Source organism: Perissodus microlepis, chromosome 5 (genome assembly GCF_051167445.1).
Source record: "Perissodus microlepis isolate ML-2025 ecotype Zambia chromosome 5, ASM5116744v1, whole genome shotgun sequence".
Lineage (NCBI taxonomy): Eukaryota > Metazoa > Chordata > Actinopteri > Cichliformes > Cichlidae > Perissodus > Perissodus microlepis.
Genome location: NC_140465.1, coordinates 16,513,174 through 16,529,613, shown reverse-complemented (window position 1 = coordinate 16,529,613; position 16,440 = coordinate 16,513,174). Strand labels below are relative to the sequence as shown.

At 39.1% G+C, this 16,440-nt stretch overlaps 2 protein-coding genes across 3 annotated transcripts; both read left to right on the top strand.

Annotated features, from left to right (window-relative positions):
- The first annotated feature begins 1,326 nt into the window (after window positions 1-1,326).
- pfdn5 (prefoldin 5) lies at window positions 1,327-4,919 on the top strand. Its single transcript, XM_084928295.1, has 6 exons — window positions 1,327-1,436; window positions 1,676-1,778; window positions 2,545-2,576; window positions 2,694-2,768; window positions 2,877-2,982; window positions 4,622-4,919. The coding sequence occupies exons 1-6, from the start codon at window positions 1,371-1,373 to the stop codon at window positions 4,702-4,704; spliced, it is 465 nt and encodes a 154-aa protein (XP_084784421.1). The 5' UTR covers window positions 1,327-1,370; the 3' UTR covers window positions 4,705-4,919.
- An 854-nt stretch (window positions 4,920-5,773) lies between these two features.
- Window positions 5,774-16,331, top strand: larp4ab (La ribonucleoprotein 4Ab). 2 transcript variants are annotated; one of them, XM_084928289.1, is made up of 15 exons: window positions 5,774-6,444; window positions 7,990-8,128; window positions 9,217-9,442; window positions 9,919-10,055; window positions 10,484-10,587; window positions 10,870-10,980; window positions 11,226-11,279; window positions 11,835-12,062; window positions 12,300-12,403; window positions 12,840-13,001; window positions 13,102-13,153; window positions 13,275-13,436; window positions 13,531-13,649; window positions 13,744-13,921; window positions 14,062-16,331. In XM_084928289.1, exons 1-15 carry the CDS (start codon window positions 6,442-6,444, stop codon window positions 14,428-14,430), a joined length of 2,148 nt encoding a protein of 715 aa, XP_084784415.1. In that variant the 5' UTR covers window positions 5,774-6,441; the 3' UTR covers window positions 14,431-16,331. The 2 variants fall into 2 exon arrangements, with proteins under 2 accessions (XP_084784415.1, XP_084784414.1); XM_084928288.1 differs by lacking the exon at window positions 5,774-6,444 and having other exon boundaries at window positions 7,984-8,128.
- Window positions 16,332-16,440: the final 109 nt, after the last annotated feature.

The window sequence follows — 16,440 nt, the reverse complement described above, 5'->3', positions numbered from 1 at the left end:
GCAATGTTTATTTAATAAAGTGGCCAATGAGTGTACATTGAACCTGGTGCCTGTGGTACCTGACATATTTACATAAAGCTCTCTACCTTAAACCAATACAAAAAAAGAAGAGTAACAGTATAAAAGTGTTTGACACGAAAAATGTCTTCAGGAAGGAGCCCCCCATAGCCCATCTTCTCGTATCACTGCTGAATGTTTTTCTAGTCACTGTTTTGAACTTTGCACCCATGGGTCATGCATGGTGTTATTTCTTTGGAATAAATTATTAGTTTTTAACAGCAGTTGGTGGATGTCCACACTTTCTGGGTGCTCTTGCAGTTTTAGTTTTATTTTGTCACAAGCACAAAAAAGAAATTTTATATAGGGCCTATAGCCAGCAATATTTTTCTTCTTCTTTTGGCCTGAGCAGATTGAAAGCAGATCATCTGCCTGCATCACACTCTATCCCTGGAATCCTCTGTCACTCTTCAAAATCCTTTGTGTGATACATCTGCCATCTCCCCTTTTCACAGGTCTAAACCATCTCAGCTTTACCTCATCAAACTGCTATTCCCTCTGTGTACTCATTACTAAATCCTGATCTCTCCCACTGAAAACTACATCTTCGATTGTCTGTGAAGGTTCTCAGTCATCCAGGTCATCGTAGTCTATGGAGCTTGGGAAAAAAAGCATCTGGACTTGCTTGAAGACATTTCATCTTTTATCCAAGAAGCGTCTTCAATTCATCTTGGACTCTACCACCTCCAATTCGGACTGCTGTGTTTTAGTCATTTCAGCTATCGCCAAACTATACATCATAGCATGTCTCACTACCACCTTGTAAACCTTCCCTTTCACTCTCGCTGATATCCTTCTATCACAAATCACCCCGGACACTTGGCTTCACCTCTCTTGCGCACTGTCCATTGCTTCAGATGGTTGACTGCAGGTATTTAAACTTCTACTTTCACTACCTCTGCACCTCTCTGCCTCTCTTTCACACATATGTATTCTTTCTTACTTCTATTGACTTTTATTCCTCTTCTCTCCTGAGTATATCCTCACTTCTTCAGGCTCTTTTCCTTTCTTCCTGCTCTCACTACAGATCGGTGCCATCTGCAAACATCAAAGTCCACAGAAACTCCTCCCTGACCTCATCTGTCAGTGATCACCATTGTAAACAAGAAGGGGCTCAGTGCAGATCCCTGATGTTATTCCAGCTCAAACTTGAACCCATCTGTCAGCCTCACATACTTCTCCTTGAAGAGGCAAAAGGAGCTGGTTCACTTCCTCACTTCTCCGCAGTGGGGCGATGTTTCAGACTAGTGACGGTCCAGCTCCATAACCCGGAAACAGCATCACTAAAGGTCTCTTAGCATCACGCTTCCAACATGGCGGTGAATCTGACAGACCTCTCCCTGCCTCAATTAGAGGGACTGAAAACCCAGCTAGACCAGGTAGTGTACCTAGTTTGTCCGTGTGTGTGTGAGGAATGTGTCCTTATAAAGGGGTCTAATCAGAGCTTTAAGCGTGCTGAGAATGGGCCCGGGTATTCAGCCGGCTAGCACCACTGATGCTAACAGTGCAAACCCATTGTTGTTGATGCTGTCGGCACACCTTATCAAGTCAAGCATAAAACCATTGGTTGGTAACCGTGTGCCACTTGCTTTCTACACGTTGTTGTGTCTTTTTGCAGGAAGTTGAGTTCTTGACGTCTTCGATAGGTCAGCTCAAAGTTGTCCAGACCAAGTATGTTGAGGCAAAAGATAGCTTGAATGTCCTAAACAAAAACAATAAAGGTGAGTAATAATTTTAACTTCTGACAGCCTATTAATTCAGTGCACCTCTGGTAGATTGAAAAACATGTTTATCTCAACACTCAAGAGGCGTGAAACTGACTATATCGGCAATAACTCGTATTATTATATATTAGATGAACCGGTATTCAAATGAAATGCAAGTAGCAGCTACTACCCTGTTTATTTACTTCCCCTTTTAACCTGCCAGTTAACTGATAAATGTTATGTAGTGAGAGTGAGGAGCAGGTGGAAGAGAGCCTAGAGAGGTTTGAAAGTCAGCACAAGGGTTGAATGAATGCCATGTTGATGTCAGAGTAGAAAGGTCAGACTGCTTTGAGCTGATGGAAGAACAACAGCAACTCAAATAACCACTCTCAATAACTAAGGTCTAGGACATTCATCGGACGTCCTCTAATAAAAATCAACTACACATCCTGGATTATAGTGTACATGACTGAGTTTGTGGCTATTACCCCTTTCGCAGTTTCAACAAAACAAAAAAGCAAGAGCAAAACACAGAAGGGCTGAGGCGCTGATCTGAGCTCATATGTACGACATCAGCTTTGCTGACACGGCGTCACACTCTAATGATATAACAAGTCATCACATTAAAAATGACACTTGTTACAACCTTATTAGTTCTTATGACACCCCCCACGACCATTTCTGGCCAAAAACAGAATTCTGCTTTTTCAGTAATGTTTGCTGGAAATCTGTGGCTTAATTTGATTTATTATTACCTCCTCCTTTCTCCTCTCTCATATAGGAAAAGAACTCCTTGTGCCTCTTACCAGTTCTGTATCCTTTTGTTTGCACTGGACAGTAAGTGTTTTGCTGTGTTGTATGATGTGCTTTAAATTACGTCACGGTTATCTTGAGCTATGCATGTTTGTCCTTGACATTCCTGTTACTCAGATGTATGTCCCTGGGACATTAAATGATGTGGAACACGTTTTAGTGGATGTGGGGACAGGATACTATGTTGAAAAGGTAAAAAAAAAATAATTGCAATTTGAAAAGCCATGAATGGATTATAATGAAACAAAATGTTTAAATGTGTTTAAGTTGTGTTGAGATTTCTCGTTTATGTCTCTGCAGAATGTGGAAGACTCAAAGGCATTCTTTAAGCGCAAAATAGACTTCCTCACAAAGCAGATAGAGAAAATTCAGCCAGCCCTACAGGAAAAGCATGCCATGAAACAAGGTAACTTCCTTATCTCGGTGCGCCATCATACCATGTGACATTATACTGGTTGATATTAAGCACTGTATGAGTCAGAATTCTGGCTGGGTTGAAGGGGGATGAAATACTTATGTTATTCAATGACATGCATGTTTCTGGACTTTTTATTTTTTTTCTTCAATTAAAATGAAATTATCCTAAAAATTAGACGACAGCAATTATGATTATTTTCACCACATTAATGTCGACTCTTTTTGAATGGATTGAACCTCAGTCTTGAAACTTTACCTTCATTTTGATCTCATCGACAAAGCTTCATGTGTGTATCTTGCAGAGTTGTGATACTGTTGTGGTGACAGATTGTGCCAAATAACAACCAAATTACTCATAGTGCCTTTGCAGTTGTTCCCAGTACAGAAGGTGTCTTCATAAACACATTTTATCATCGTTGACAAAAACAGACTTACAAGGTGAAGATGATATCAGCTAAAAATCCATGTCCACTCATGTGATGAACCGCGTTGGATAATAAGTTTGCAATGCAACATAACTCCCCCACATCTTCACTGTGTCTGTGCCAGGCATCATACTTGTCCTCACTCTGTCTGTTTTTTTTAGTTCGTTTAGCCTTGGCTTTTTTACAGTACAGTTTTTGTTTTATACACTAAAGAGTAGTAAACTAAACTTAAGTAGCTTTCAGCATAGCTAGCTAATATGAATTTTAATGAATTAACTTATAAAGATGACATTTGATGACCTCGCCTGTACCCTCAACCTAGTACACTAATGCTGGGTGATTTAACCCATGTGTAAGTTATATAAAGCAGCATGTTAGTGTTGTTGGGTTAGTAACGACTTTACACCTTGGCATTTATCAATGAAGATGTGGTTCAACAACCATTAGAATAGTATTCGGGTTTATCCAGGGGTAACTAGGGGCAGAAACCCCCTCACTAACTTTTGATTCAAACACACTCATTTTGTTCTAATAGTCAAGAATTAAATATGACAGAAACCACTCAGAAAAGGGTTTCAAGGGTTATTCTGAGTAAGCTATGAAGGGTAATAGAGCTAAAATACAATAAAAGTCGTTCATCAAATCACCTGAGTGAATAGTTCAAATGTGAAGAAAAGCAATGTTTTCAGCCTCTCCCATCCAACAGGAACAGCATGGTAAATTAAGAAACAGCTCAACTGAAAGTCATTTGTATGCTTATGAGCTGCTCAATCTTTAAATTTGGCACATTTCCTGCCCCTCCCTGCTGTCTGTATTGCAATGCAATTCCTGCACTACGCAGGGGTGAGTCTAAGGAGGGGCCAAATGTCACTTTATTTACTATTCTTTGGGATTTGGATAATATAAATTATTAATCTAGCAAGAATTTTATGTATATTCTTATTGATTAAACTAGCAATATATAAAGAAACTAAATATGCTTTTTCTGGGACAGTAAACATTTGATCAATGGACTTATGAACCATGACTGTTTTTGTTTTTTGTTTTTTTTATGAAGCCATGTGTTGAGTCTTTAACATTAAAGAATAACAGTAATTTCCAGTGTCCATGCCATTACAAAAGATGGGTATGAGTGCATATCGGAAAATGTTAATGTTAATCGACAGCGTTGGATTTATATTATACTTGTCTTCTTTTTTGCAGCTGTAATTGAAGTAATGAACATGAAGATCCAGCAGTTACAACAGAGCCAACAAGCCTCGCAACTGGGGACCACCAAGGCATAATAAGAACAGCTGTTTGAACTCCTTATGAGCGGGAGGATTTTTTTAGTTTGTGTTGAGAAAACATGCTTCAATCTGACGAGCACAAACCTTGTTTCAAGTATATTACAAGTAGCCTGTTGTTATTGTAAAGCAGCCATATGCGCTTGGTCAATTTTAAATTAAATTGGGTGTCCAGCATGTTTGATTATTAAAGAGGTCACTGTGGATTCAATGAACATTGAAGTGTTTGTGTTATTGTGTTTATCAGTGAAAGTCAATAAGGACAGCTGTTTTGTTTGTAAGACTGAAGATTGTAAAAATGCACTACTGGACTCTACTTTGGTACTACTTACAAGACACTGCACTCCCACTCCCATGTTTTTATTTATTCTGGTTAATTAAATTCACAGGGGCTGCGCCATCCTTTCTGACTTGTTTAGCTGGGGTTTAGAAGGGGTTGAGTTAGAATGAAGCTTGCAGGGCTTTAAAAGGCAGACAGTGATCATTGTTTCTGTGTTGCAGTGTTTCAGGTGTTAGCAGGGATTTTGACTTATTGCACAGGTTGGGTAATCAGTAATCCACTAATCACATAGTGTTGTGTAAATTGTGTTGCTTTTGAAAGACTGTGGTAAACGAACTCCCTGTAATAAGTTTGACTGAGGTAAATCTCAAAAACAGTGACCTCTACAGGACATTTTGACTGTTTCAGAGTAAACTACAGCTTCTCCCGGCGCCCATGTGCTTAGCTTTACAAAGTGATCATGAGACTTTGACCCCTTCAGGCTGAAGGTGGGCAGGGCCATACTTAAATTGCAAGGTCACTGTAGAAGGCCACAATTGCCCTAAAAAAACAAGTAATGTGACACCATTAAATAAAATTGGAACTAGCTTATTAAATGTCAAATTAAATGAATCGATAACTTATTTATATTGATAAATTATTTCACTTTGTAATTAATAGCAGTTTTTTTAATGATCTAATTTTGTCAGTCCTCCACAGTTCTCTGATTTAATTTGCAGATTTAATCAGCCAAAAGTGAAATCACATGTACGGGTTTTATGAGAGCTGCGCTGATTCAATCGACATGATTTCATCAGTATTGTCGTGCTGGAGCAGCACCGGGTCAAGTTCCACCCACTAATTACTGTTTAGGTGAACTTCGCCCGGTAACCCAGTTTTGTCCGAACTGCATGCTGTCACAGTTCACATTTTAAAAACTCTCCTTGCTTTTACTTTTCCTACTGCGACAACTCAAACTTATTGGACTGGCTCTTTCAAGGCTAATTCAAGGCTGTTTGGCAGTACTCGGTTTCCTGAGGTCACAGATGGTTGCTATGCTGCGCTGCTGTTGCCGTGGAGGCGGAGTGCAGCCTGTCGGGACGGTCGGTGGAAGATAGAGGACGTAACTGTCACATGCTGGAGGAGCGTAGCGAAGTTTATCTGCGGGATGAGGATCTGAATGGAAGAAATTCATGAGTGAAATGGATAGTGCTTGTTAAAAATATATAGCGAAAAAAGTTTTCGGTGTCTTAAAGATAACAGATCTCAAAGTTGTCGTGCGCGCGGACGTGCCTTTGGAACTGGAGCGCGAGCTGTCGTTTAACCGTACTGCCGCAGTTGTTGGAAGAGACGTTAATTAAACGTAGACACCAAGATCAGCAACTTCGGCTTACGATATTTAATAGCAAACTTCGCACGACAATTGAACTATTGGTTCCCCGCGACTGACGAGGACCTACGGAGAAGATCAAATCAGCATGGTGAGTTTTGACGAGGCCTTATTGCTAGCTAACGAGCAGCAACCTGTTTGCTTCCTTTCTCTCGTTTCACACACGCGTGCCGTGTGAAGTTTCTCAGATACTTGTGTGCTTTTTCTTTGATTACACTACACTTTGTCTTTACGTTTCTCATTCCACACAAACACTTCTCTTGCATTATTTTAACCTGTCAAACACATTAGCTTAGTTTAGCAGTACGAAGTGTAGCCGGTGTCGTGTGCGGGTAAGACGAGAGCGAGTTAGCGAAACATGGTGGTGTCACTTGTTACATATGGCAACGTTACGGTAGGACACCAACCAAAGACCCTATTCGGCAAACACGTATTTACGAACTCGTTGACTTGGTGTTGCTGCCTTACGAGTTACACTCGGTGTGCGTTTTAAAGTTGGATTACACGTGTAGTAAATATGGCACGTGATTTGTTAAACGTTAGCACCACTGTAGCTGAATAGCCCGTGATAAAGGTCATAGCACTATGCGACGTTCATTGTGAAAATATAAGAACACGTACAGCAGGGGTAATGATGATCGATGACACCCATTTTAACCAGAGGGAGACTTATTTAAGCGAACTTTAAACGAACACAGTGAATATCACTTCGTGTTTGAAAGCGCTCGGGCATGTCGGTGCCATGTGCTCTTCTCGACCCTCAAAGTACTTCTAGTGTTTCACTGTAAACCCAGACCTGCTGCTTTTGTAACACAGGGTTGGATAGCAGATTGGATTGAAAATAAGATTCTAGTAGTGTGTAGCTACTCTAAATATTGCACACTCGAGATTTTACAATGGATGACAGGTCAAACTGCCTTATTCGAGTCATGCTGCCCTGAGGCGGGTCTGCGCCATGTACGGGTGCATGTGAGCGACTGAGAGGCGGAACAATGGTGATAAGCAAGCCAATGAAAATTCAGCTGGCGCTTACGTGCGTATGCGTGTCAAAGCTTTAGTAGTACTACTTCAGGGCTCCGGTGAATGTGTGTGAAGAGTCGACACATTTGCAAAGCTGGATTAAAGGATCGCTAATGAACAGAGTTCATCCATTGGATTGGCTCTGATGTATAATGCTAAATTAGCTTTGAATGTCTATTTAGGATCTTGACTGACCTGTCTTGTTGGTTGACTTGACATATGGCACACACACAAATGTTTTTTGACACTTGAGACTCATCATGAGTCATTCAGTTTGTTTTGTTTTTTTAAACTCCAGTACATATATTAAAAAAAATATCAAATCAAAAATATGAATGAAGACCACAGTGCAGTAAGTACAACACTAAAGTAATCTCTTTATTCGGTAATATACATGTTTTCACACTATACAAGGCTGTACACAATCTCTAATTTTTAAAAATTACATTTACTCTTGCTACAATTCTTCCAGTCTTACTTTCACTCGACTTTGAGTGACATATTTGAATACCACTTTATGATTGATGAATGTTTCTCAGAAATTAGTGACCTACCAACCAAGTGTAATGTTTGAAGGAAAAAGCTGTTTATTCTGTCTCTTTTAATGATCATGCAGGTTACCACAAAGGGAGCGGGCCTGAACCCCAATGCCAAAGTGTGGCAGGAGATTCCTGCCCAACAGAGTGAGAGTCCCGAGGAGATGGACAATGCTCCATGGCTCAATACCTGCCCTCCTCCTGCTGAAATGACCGAAGGTATGTTTGCAGGGAAGAAAAAGTTAGTTCCTCTTATGTGGTACTACACTAAAACCAAACGTTCTCACTTGCTCTGGTACAGTGTTTAAAAAAAAATAGGGAGTTGATGTGTGGCAAGTATAGACATGTATAGTAAAATTATAGACATGGTATGAGGAAATGGTTGAGGTTGCTTCTCTTGTCCATGGGAGTATGCAGTAAATGCAAACATGACAAACCTTGTTTTGTGTATTATAGTATCAACAGTTATGACATAAATGTTGCACAGTGAGGATTGAATGAATTAAAAGTGTTCAGGTTCACTAAACTGAAAATGCTGACCAAACAGTAGGACCTGAGTGCAACAAAAGTTGGTGGTTTTTCATGAATGAGATTGGGGTTTTTGTTAGTGTGCTCCTGTATTTATCAGGTTCATATTGTTTAGCAAAGTTTGGTCTTGCAGTTTTGTGTTGAAGGCCAATCAAGTTTTGCTTTGTTTTTATTCCCCACCCCCCTGGAAGACCCATGAAGGTTGAGTTCTGTATTGTCCTTGACACTTCTCAAGCAGACAGAGAAACAGTCATTTCCTTTAATAAGCCCTTTGGCAAGTCTGAAACACTGGCCCATCTAATTTCATCACTTAGATTGTGCAAGTGGTACACTCTGTCATTTTAAGAAGACAGATATTGTGTCGCTGATGCTTTGACTAATTTATACGTATTGATTACTGTACCGATTGTCATCACCCATTTTTCTGTAGCCTTTTCTGCTAAAGTCTGTTTGAATTTCACTGGCAGTTGATCCACAATTTGGAGTTCACGTATTCACATGTCATTTTACATGCATGTAGTTGAACTAATTGGAAATCTCTTGGATTAGTTTGCTTATCTCTCATTTTGATGTTAAGGGGCCACAGGGTTATAGTTTATAGCCTGATATAGTTTCAGTGTAGTCCTCAAAAAATATATCTCCATAGGATGAAACCTTGCACTTGTAATATTTGAAATAATGAAACATTTTTAGTGAGATTGCATAAAGGTGCACTCAGTCCTGTTGTGTACTACTTTATTGAATGTGACACTTATCACTTGGCTACTGTTTTCTCTTAGATTACTCAGATGTTCCCTCTTCAGGAGGTAAAGGATACTACAGTGAAAACGTGGACAGCACTGCTGAGTATATCCCTGTGAATGACATCAGTCCGTCTGACCAGGGGTATTTGGGCTTTGACCCACAGTGCGAATCCACCATAGATAATGCATCTGAGGTGCAGGCGATGTCCGAAGAGAGTTTGAGACAGTCTTTAAAGGAACGTCTCGAGTTCTTCTTTTCTAGGTGAGTTGTGTATAATGTATTGTTGCCTTAATGGGACAGCAGTAATCACTGAATTTACTTTGTTTCATAACTGTAAGAAGCCATTTAACTTTTAAGTATATTCTTATATTGAGTCATTGGTGTCTGAAGTTTCTAATTTGGCTTAACTGCGGTTTTCATCTTGATTCAGCTGCACAAACAATGATTCAGGCCGGTAGTGATTTAATGTTCTGAAATGTCTCAGTATTTGCAAACTCTGTGCTTATTGAACAAAACTTCTTTTAAAAATTATTTTATAGTGACGTGTTAAATTGGACAATGTCTAACACAAAAGTGCTTAATAAATGGCTTTCCTACACTAATGTAAATGATTTAACATCAACCCCACCACCAACCACCATCATCATTTTGGTTGTTAAAAGGTTGATGTTTGTGTTTTACTATTACTGCAAAGAAAAAGCTGTAACTCAGAGAGACCAATGTTTTGGGTATTGCAGAGAGAATCTTTCAAAGGACCTCTACTTGATATCCCAGATGGATGGTGATCAGTTTGTTCCCATTTGGACACTTGCTTGTATGGAGAACATTAAAGCTCTTACCACTGACATGGACCTCATTCTGGATGTACTGCGAGGTACAAGTGCTTCTGTTTGTCTTTGTTTCACATAGACAGGCTGATACTTTTAAAAGTTTTGAACTCCAATAGTTCTTAAACTGCTACCTGCTCCAGCTTTATCAAATATAGAAGATTTAATGTAAGACTTTTTATTTATTAGGTAAATGCGATTACCTAGTTTACTACTTAAAGTGCCCATTGTTACTTTTTAAAAAGTAATGCATTACATACTTGAAAGAATTTGTTTCATTACATTCCTTTTGTTTTACTCTTAGCGTGTGGTTAATTTACCACATAAGATTATTCACAGTGTCTACCAACTTTAAATTGGCTACAGTGGAGCAAAAGTCTTTCATAGCTATTACATAAATGGGATATGTCAGTTGTCTTCAGCTGCACTGTGAAGATTTAGGAAAATAATTTTTAAATTATTTTTTTTTAATAAGCCTCCCCCATGGTGCAAGTTGATGAAACTGGGAAGAAGGTTCGACCAAATCACAGTCGCTGCATCATTATTCTAAGAGAAGTGCCGGAGACGACCCCAGTTGAGGTAAAGACGACTCAGACATGATAATAAAATATTGCTCTGTAACCCCAGACTGTCTGACTGAATAGTAAAATCTACAAACGAGGGCTGCAAACTGATTGTGCTTGCATAAATTGTGATAACTATTGTTAGCTTTAGATGATTAAAATATTGTGTGGTAGTGTGTATGCTGTAGCTGAGTGATAGCTCTTTTTCTTTTCGGTCAGACTTTGCATGCTGACTTGTGGAGAGTGATGGAATGGTCTGTTTTAGGTCAAAATGTTTCATGTTGTGTTCCTCTCACAGGAAGTAGAGGCTCTTTTTAAGAGCGAACACTGCCCGAAACTGTTAAGTGTTGAGTTTGCGCACAACAGCAACTGGTACATAACTTTTCAGTCGGACATGGATGCACTACAGGTACGTCCCCTTATGAATTACCACAAGTTACTTTTACTTATTTTTAAACTGGTTGTACAATTTTAGGTTTATACAACCAGTTAAATATTCTATTATTACCTGGCATATTTAACTTAAAATTGCTAAATCTCACTACCAAGCAGATGCAGTACTTTCTGATCTTTTCATGTTTCACTAAGGTTCTGCATTAAAGGAGAGAGCATTTCTACCACATTTTCTTTACTGTTTTCTTTTCTTGCCCTCAGGCTTACAGATACCTAAGAGAGGAAGTTAAAATGTTCCAAGGGAAACCAATCATGGTGAGTAACCCATGTTTTTATTTCTACCTCAGTCACTGCTTGTTATACGTTATAGATGTATGGAGCCTGCTACGCTTTGTGTTCCACTTGATAAGCAAGAATGGGGATTTTTTTTATTTAATTTTTTTTAGGGCTTTTAAAAAAAGTTTTTCTATCAGTGATATTTTTGCTGGACTTTGTTATGACATCGTGTGCCCTGCTCTTTTATCTGATGGAGCAAATGACACAGTGATTTGTTGATGGTCCTGTTTAAGCCCCAGTGATGATCAGTATCGCGCTTGGAAGGACCCATATGCACTGTGGCTGGCTGGGTGGAACCTTTCACTAGCTTTCTTAAAATCTGTCTGTTTCTATGCTGTTCCTCTCTCCCTTATTTTTCTTTTATACTCCTTCCCCTCCTCCCCCTCCTCAACACCTTTCTTTCCTCCTAGTCGGTTCAGTTTTTATGGCCTAATGACCGTGAGATTATGAGATCTGAGGGGACTAAGGACAGTAGAGCTATATGGGTCCTGTGGAAATGTTTTATCGATATTGATTCTCTCATTTTCTCTGCAGGCCCGCATTAAGGCCATTAATACATTCTTTGGCAAGAATGGCTTCTGTAGCGTCCAGGATTCAGGTGTGTACAGTCAACATGCTCCGCTGCAGGCCCCGTATGACTCAAGTGCTCCAGTGTACATGCAGTCGATGTACAGCCCTCAGCAGCAATACCCTGTTTATCCTATTGTGTCTCCCTCCTGGAATCCTCAGCCATCAAACATGCCTTATTTCGAAACACCGCTGGTGAGAACCTTCATATACTATTCAGAATGTCCCTTAAAGCTGCTATGTTATTTATTTTAATGTTTTTAATGCTGTTCAAATTAATGGCAGTCTCCATTGTAACTAATATTTATAACCTCTGTAAACTCAAAGTTAATATTAGAGTATCAGAGGGTTTTTTTTTTTTTGTTTGTTTGTTTTTGGGTTTTTTTTTTTTAGTTACATTTGTAATGATTTTTCCTGTTTGGTGATATGCAGGCACCTTTCCCCAACAGTGGATATATGAATGGTTACAACAGTTCCGGGAACTACAAAGCTAACTCAAGCTCCGTCAACACACATGCTGCTATGACCAGGAACCGGTATGTACAGTTATGATACAAACTTTTAGTTTATTAGATCAGTGCAGACTTGAAGTTACCATCAGGTGCTGGCAGTGTTTGTTGTAAGCTTTAATTTAAGTAATTAAGGACTTTGAACTTGGTAAAATACTTTCTGCGGATGGTAATGCTAGCATCAACTTAACTGGAACGCAGTTTGGTACCAGTCCTTCCGGAGTCCATTATTTTGCTTCAGCACTGAAACTTTTTTTTTTTTTTTTTTTTTTTAAAAGAAAAAAAAAAAGAGTACTGTCAGTTTCCTCTGTTATTGTCATTTGCAAACCAATAAAGATGAGCTTTCTTGCATTGCTCTTGTGTTCACTTTGTTAATAAAACGTGTACAATCCTGTCAAACTGTGCTTTTGTGGTAGCGCTTGATTTCTGTAGTAAAACTTGTAATTTTTTTGTGTGCACCTAGAAATCATTTAAAAGGTCATCCCAGACCTGGAGATGTGCACTCTTCTTTTGCTCCAAGGAACCAGTTGGATGGTGTGTCTGGTCCACAGGTCCTGCAAACACAACAGCTGATCTCTCTGGCCTCCTTCAACCTTAAAGATGTGAGCGGGTCTGGACGGGGCAGGTGAGTTAGTATTATCCTACACTTACCCCTGTTAACACTAAAACGGTTTCCAATCTGATGTGGCAGTCTAATGGTATGTTGTGTTTGTTTGTTTTTATAGAAGAGGCCCCAATAGAAGCACAAGGAGAAAAAGGGAAGATGAGCAGGCAACGGTCAGTCGGTTTCCTCTTTTCGTGCTCTTTATTTAAGAAGTTGACTGCCAGGACTGTGTTCTACAGTGTCTTGGTGTGCTGCTTTTTAATATATTGAATTTTATTTCTTCATTCAATGTAGAAGCCCGTCCCTGTACCGGAGGCCAAGGCATCGCATCCAAAGTTTGACCTGGCAGCCTCCAATTTTCCACCTCTGCCAGGATCTGTGGTCAGTATGCAGGAGGAAAGTGTCCCTGAGATGCGCCTTTCTGATATTGTGCGTGGCCTGAAGGTGACAAACAAGGTGAATATGTTGCCTCTCCTGGTGCTTTCTGTCATTAAGACTCTTTACAAAATAAGGTAAAATATAAATGCACAAATTTTAATTGTCATTACAGTCTGTCGGCAAAGATGTTCCCACAAACATCGCAGAAGGTCCTGTAAACAAACCTGATCCTGTAATTCCACCTAAACGTGCTGTTGTGTCCACACAAACAGCCACTCCACCAGTCTCAAGGTAACCTTTGCTTCAAGCTAATATATCAGTGAATAACAAAGGTATTGAGTCTTCAACAATTCACTTATCCCTTACTTTTTTTGTATACATTTAGTGATTCTACTGTAGTAAAGGAAGAGGATAAAACTGAAGCTCCTGTAACAAAAGAAAATGTCTCCTCATCCGCACAAGCTCACACACAATCACCTTCAGAACATGCTCCCTCCACCTGCAGCCAGGCTCTTTCTACCGAAACATCTTCATCGCCTCCCACATCTCCAACATCAGAACCGGTAAGGACTTCTTTTGTGCTGATTATCACATTATATTGTCTTGTAACATCAGCTTACAACTCTCCAAACTCAGCGTGTTTTGTCATCTTGTTTTTTTGTTTTCATTTTTTTTAAACTGTGGTTCCCTGTTCTTTCACCAGGGTCTAAAAAAGCTCAGTTATGCAGAGGTGTGCCAGAAGCTGGCCAAAGAACCGCTGCCAGCACAGATGCCCTGTCCCTCCACTCCCACCTCTTCAGACAGCCAACCCCTGCAAGAGCTCAAGGTAAACAGGGTGGAGGAGCCTCGTCCCAATGGTCGACAAACTGCAGAGAAACGTGGAGATAAACGGCCTCCTCGGCAACCACTGCGCTCCTTCAGAGGGGGAAGTGGCCAAGCCAGAGTCCGAGAGCCAGGGCAGAAGATTCGGGAACATCAGAAGGGCCTGAACACTGGGAAACGATTTTCACCACAGCGGGCAGCCAGACGCAGTGGCAAAGAACAGAATATCCCTCCAAGTTCACCAAAGTAACCAAAGAGTGGGGGAAAAATGAACTGAAAACAGAAAAGAATATATGTACATATGTAATGTATAAAGACAGATGCCTATATTTCATTTCATGAGTTCGTCACATCTCTTTAGATTACTGCAGGCCTGAAATTATTTGAAAAATTGTAAATAGATTTTCCTTTTCGGAAAAATGTCGTCATGGATGGAATCGCAGGGTTTGCGGTGATGAAGCATACTTTGCTGAAAGTAGTGTCATGATTTGATATGAGGATGTCCCTGTACATTTGTTGAATTTGTGGCATCTACATCTGTGGTTTAGAAAATATGAGACCTTGTATCTCTTTTTAAACATGTAATTAAGAAGTAATCTGAAAAACTAGTATCTATTGTCAGTTATCCATGGACTTGACATGTTCAGCTTCAGAGTGGGTTGAACTTTTGAAAGGTAAGAGTAGCAATATTTGTAGAAATGTTTGTAGACACTTGTTCTACGACTAGTGAATCTTGTCTTGAACTTATAATACTTGTTGGGTTTTGTGTTTTGCAATAATTTTCCTTTGTGGCGCAAATATTGGATCAATACCGCTAACATTGGAATAAGTGGAGCAGATCTGCTTATGTCATTTTTACTAGACTTTACAAAACTTTTTCTTTTTCATAAATTATAAATATCTAATTATTCTATCAGTGCTAATGTAGGCAGGAAAGTGTTTGACCAGATCTTGGTAATGTTGGCATCTGCTTTGTAAAGTACAACTAAAAAGGGTTTGGTTGTTGTTGTTGTTGTTGTTGTTGTTGTTTTTTTTTTTTCAGCTAACTTTGGTTTCTATTTCACAAAACCAGTGTACACTGGGATTCGGTAAATAATCCAGTTAACTAGGTCATTGTAGTAATTTGGTGTTTGTGGTTCCTTCATAGTTTCAGATTGTTGAAGTGGAACAGCCATGCTGACTCAAGTCTTCGTCAGTGAACCCTCTTTACTGCTAAAATATTATGAATGGCCTGAGGGACAGGGAGCAGAAATTTTCCCCTCAATGTTGAATGTTTTCACTGCTTGATTTCAAAAGTAGCATTTTTATTGCTTGAATCACACGTGCTATCAAAATGATGAATGTAGCTGTGGATCTCAAACCATTTTTTCAAATGATTTTTAACATGTATGTTATTTTGTATTTGCAAATTCAGTTTTCGTTTGTCCACATGGTAGTGTATTTTATGTTGTTAGCGTTGACTACATGTTATTCAGTGTTTGTAATGTTGATGAATTGGTGTGTAGACTAATGTTTATTAGCGGTTAGGGTCTGATCTGTAATGCAGCTTGTGGCTCGACAATGAATATCTTTCAGTTACAAATGACAGAAGGGTATTGGGATGGATTTTTCAACTTGTACTTAGATTTTCTTAAATATGGTTAAAAGAGATGAGTAATTTAAGATAGAATTCAGATGTTAACAGGGAATTTACAAGACAGGCTGTACACTGTAGTAATCAGTAGTTTATACTGGGTTTTTTGTTTTGTTTTTTTTAAAGTGTGCAGCTGACTGACACTGCTTGTGTTTTAGACTATAAGGAGTGATCAAACCAAACTCCTAGTGCCTTAATGGGATTTAATTTCATTGTAAAAATGCTGTAAAGGGTGTAAACCTGTCATACTGAATGTGATAAAGTTCACAAAACCCCCTCATTTTGAGGCAACAAAAGTTTCAGTTCATTCTGTAGGACTTGCTGTGTGCATTTTTTTTTTTTTTTTTTTTTTAACTTACCAAAACCATTTCAATCTTGTGCGAATCCTGTTTTTTTTTTTTTTTTTTTTTTTTTTTTAATTATTAAATGGGCTGGACATTTTTCGGAGTACATTGGTTTATACGCTGAGTTATAGTAGCTTGATGTATTCAAAAAAATAAAGGTTTATTTTTTAAAAATGGTTTTGGTTTTTTGTGTTTTAAGCCAGAAAACAAAATCTGTTCAAGGATTTCAACATGCCATCGGCCAAGTAAACATCCGGAAATAAACATTATGTAACTGCTGTAG

What these genes read in the sequence shown, in the direction of transcription:
- pfdn5 (XM_084928295.1), top strand. Translation starts at nt 1,371, where the DNA reads ATGGCGGTGAATCTGACAGACCTCTCCCTGCCTCAATTAGAGGGACTG. An exon ending in TGAAAACCCAGCTAGACCAG is followed by an intron (nt 1,437 to 1,675) that starts GTAGTGTACCTA and finishes GTCTTTTTGCAG; the next exon opens with GAAGTTGAGTTCTTGACGTC. An exon ending in TTGTGCCTCTTACCAGTTCT is followed by an intron (nt 2,577 to 2,693) that starts GTATCCTTTTGT and finishes CCTGTTACTCAG; the next exon opens with ATGTATGTCCCTGGGACATT.
- larp4ab (XM_084928288.1), top strand. Translation starts at nt 7,984, where the DNA reads ATGCAGGTTACCACAAAGGGAGCGGGCCTGAACCCCAATGCCAAAGTG. An exon ending in CATTCTGGATGTACTGCGAG is followed by an intron (nt 10,056 to 10,483) that starts GTACAAGTGCTT and finishes TTTTTTAATAAG; the next exon opens with CCTCCCCCATGGTGCAAGTT. An exon ending in TCCAAGGGAAACCAATCATG is followed by an intron (nt 11,280 to 11,834) that starts GTGAGTAACCCA and finishes TTTTCTCTGCAG; the next exon opens with GCCCGCATTAAGGCCATTAA.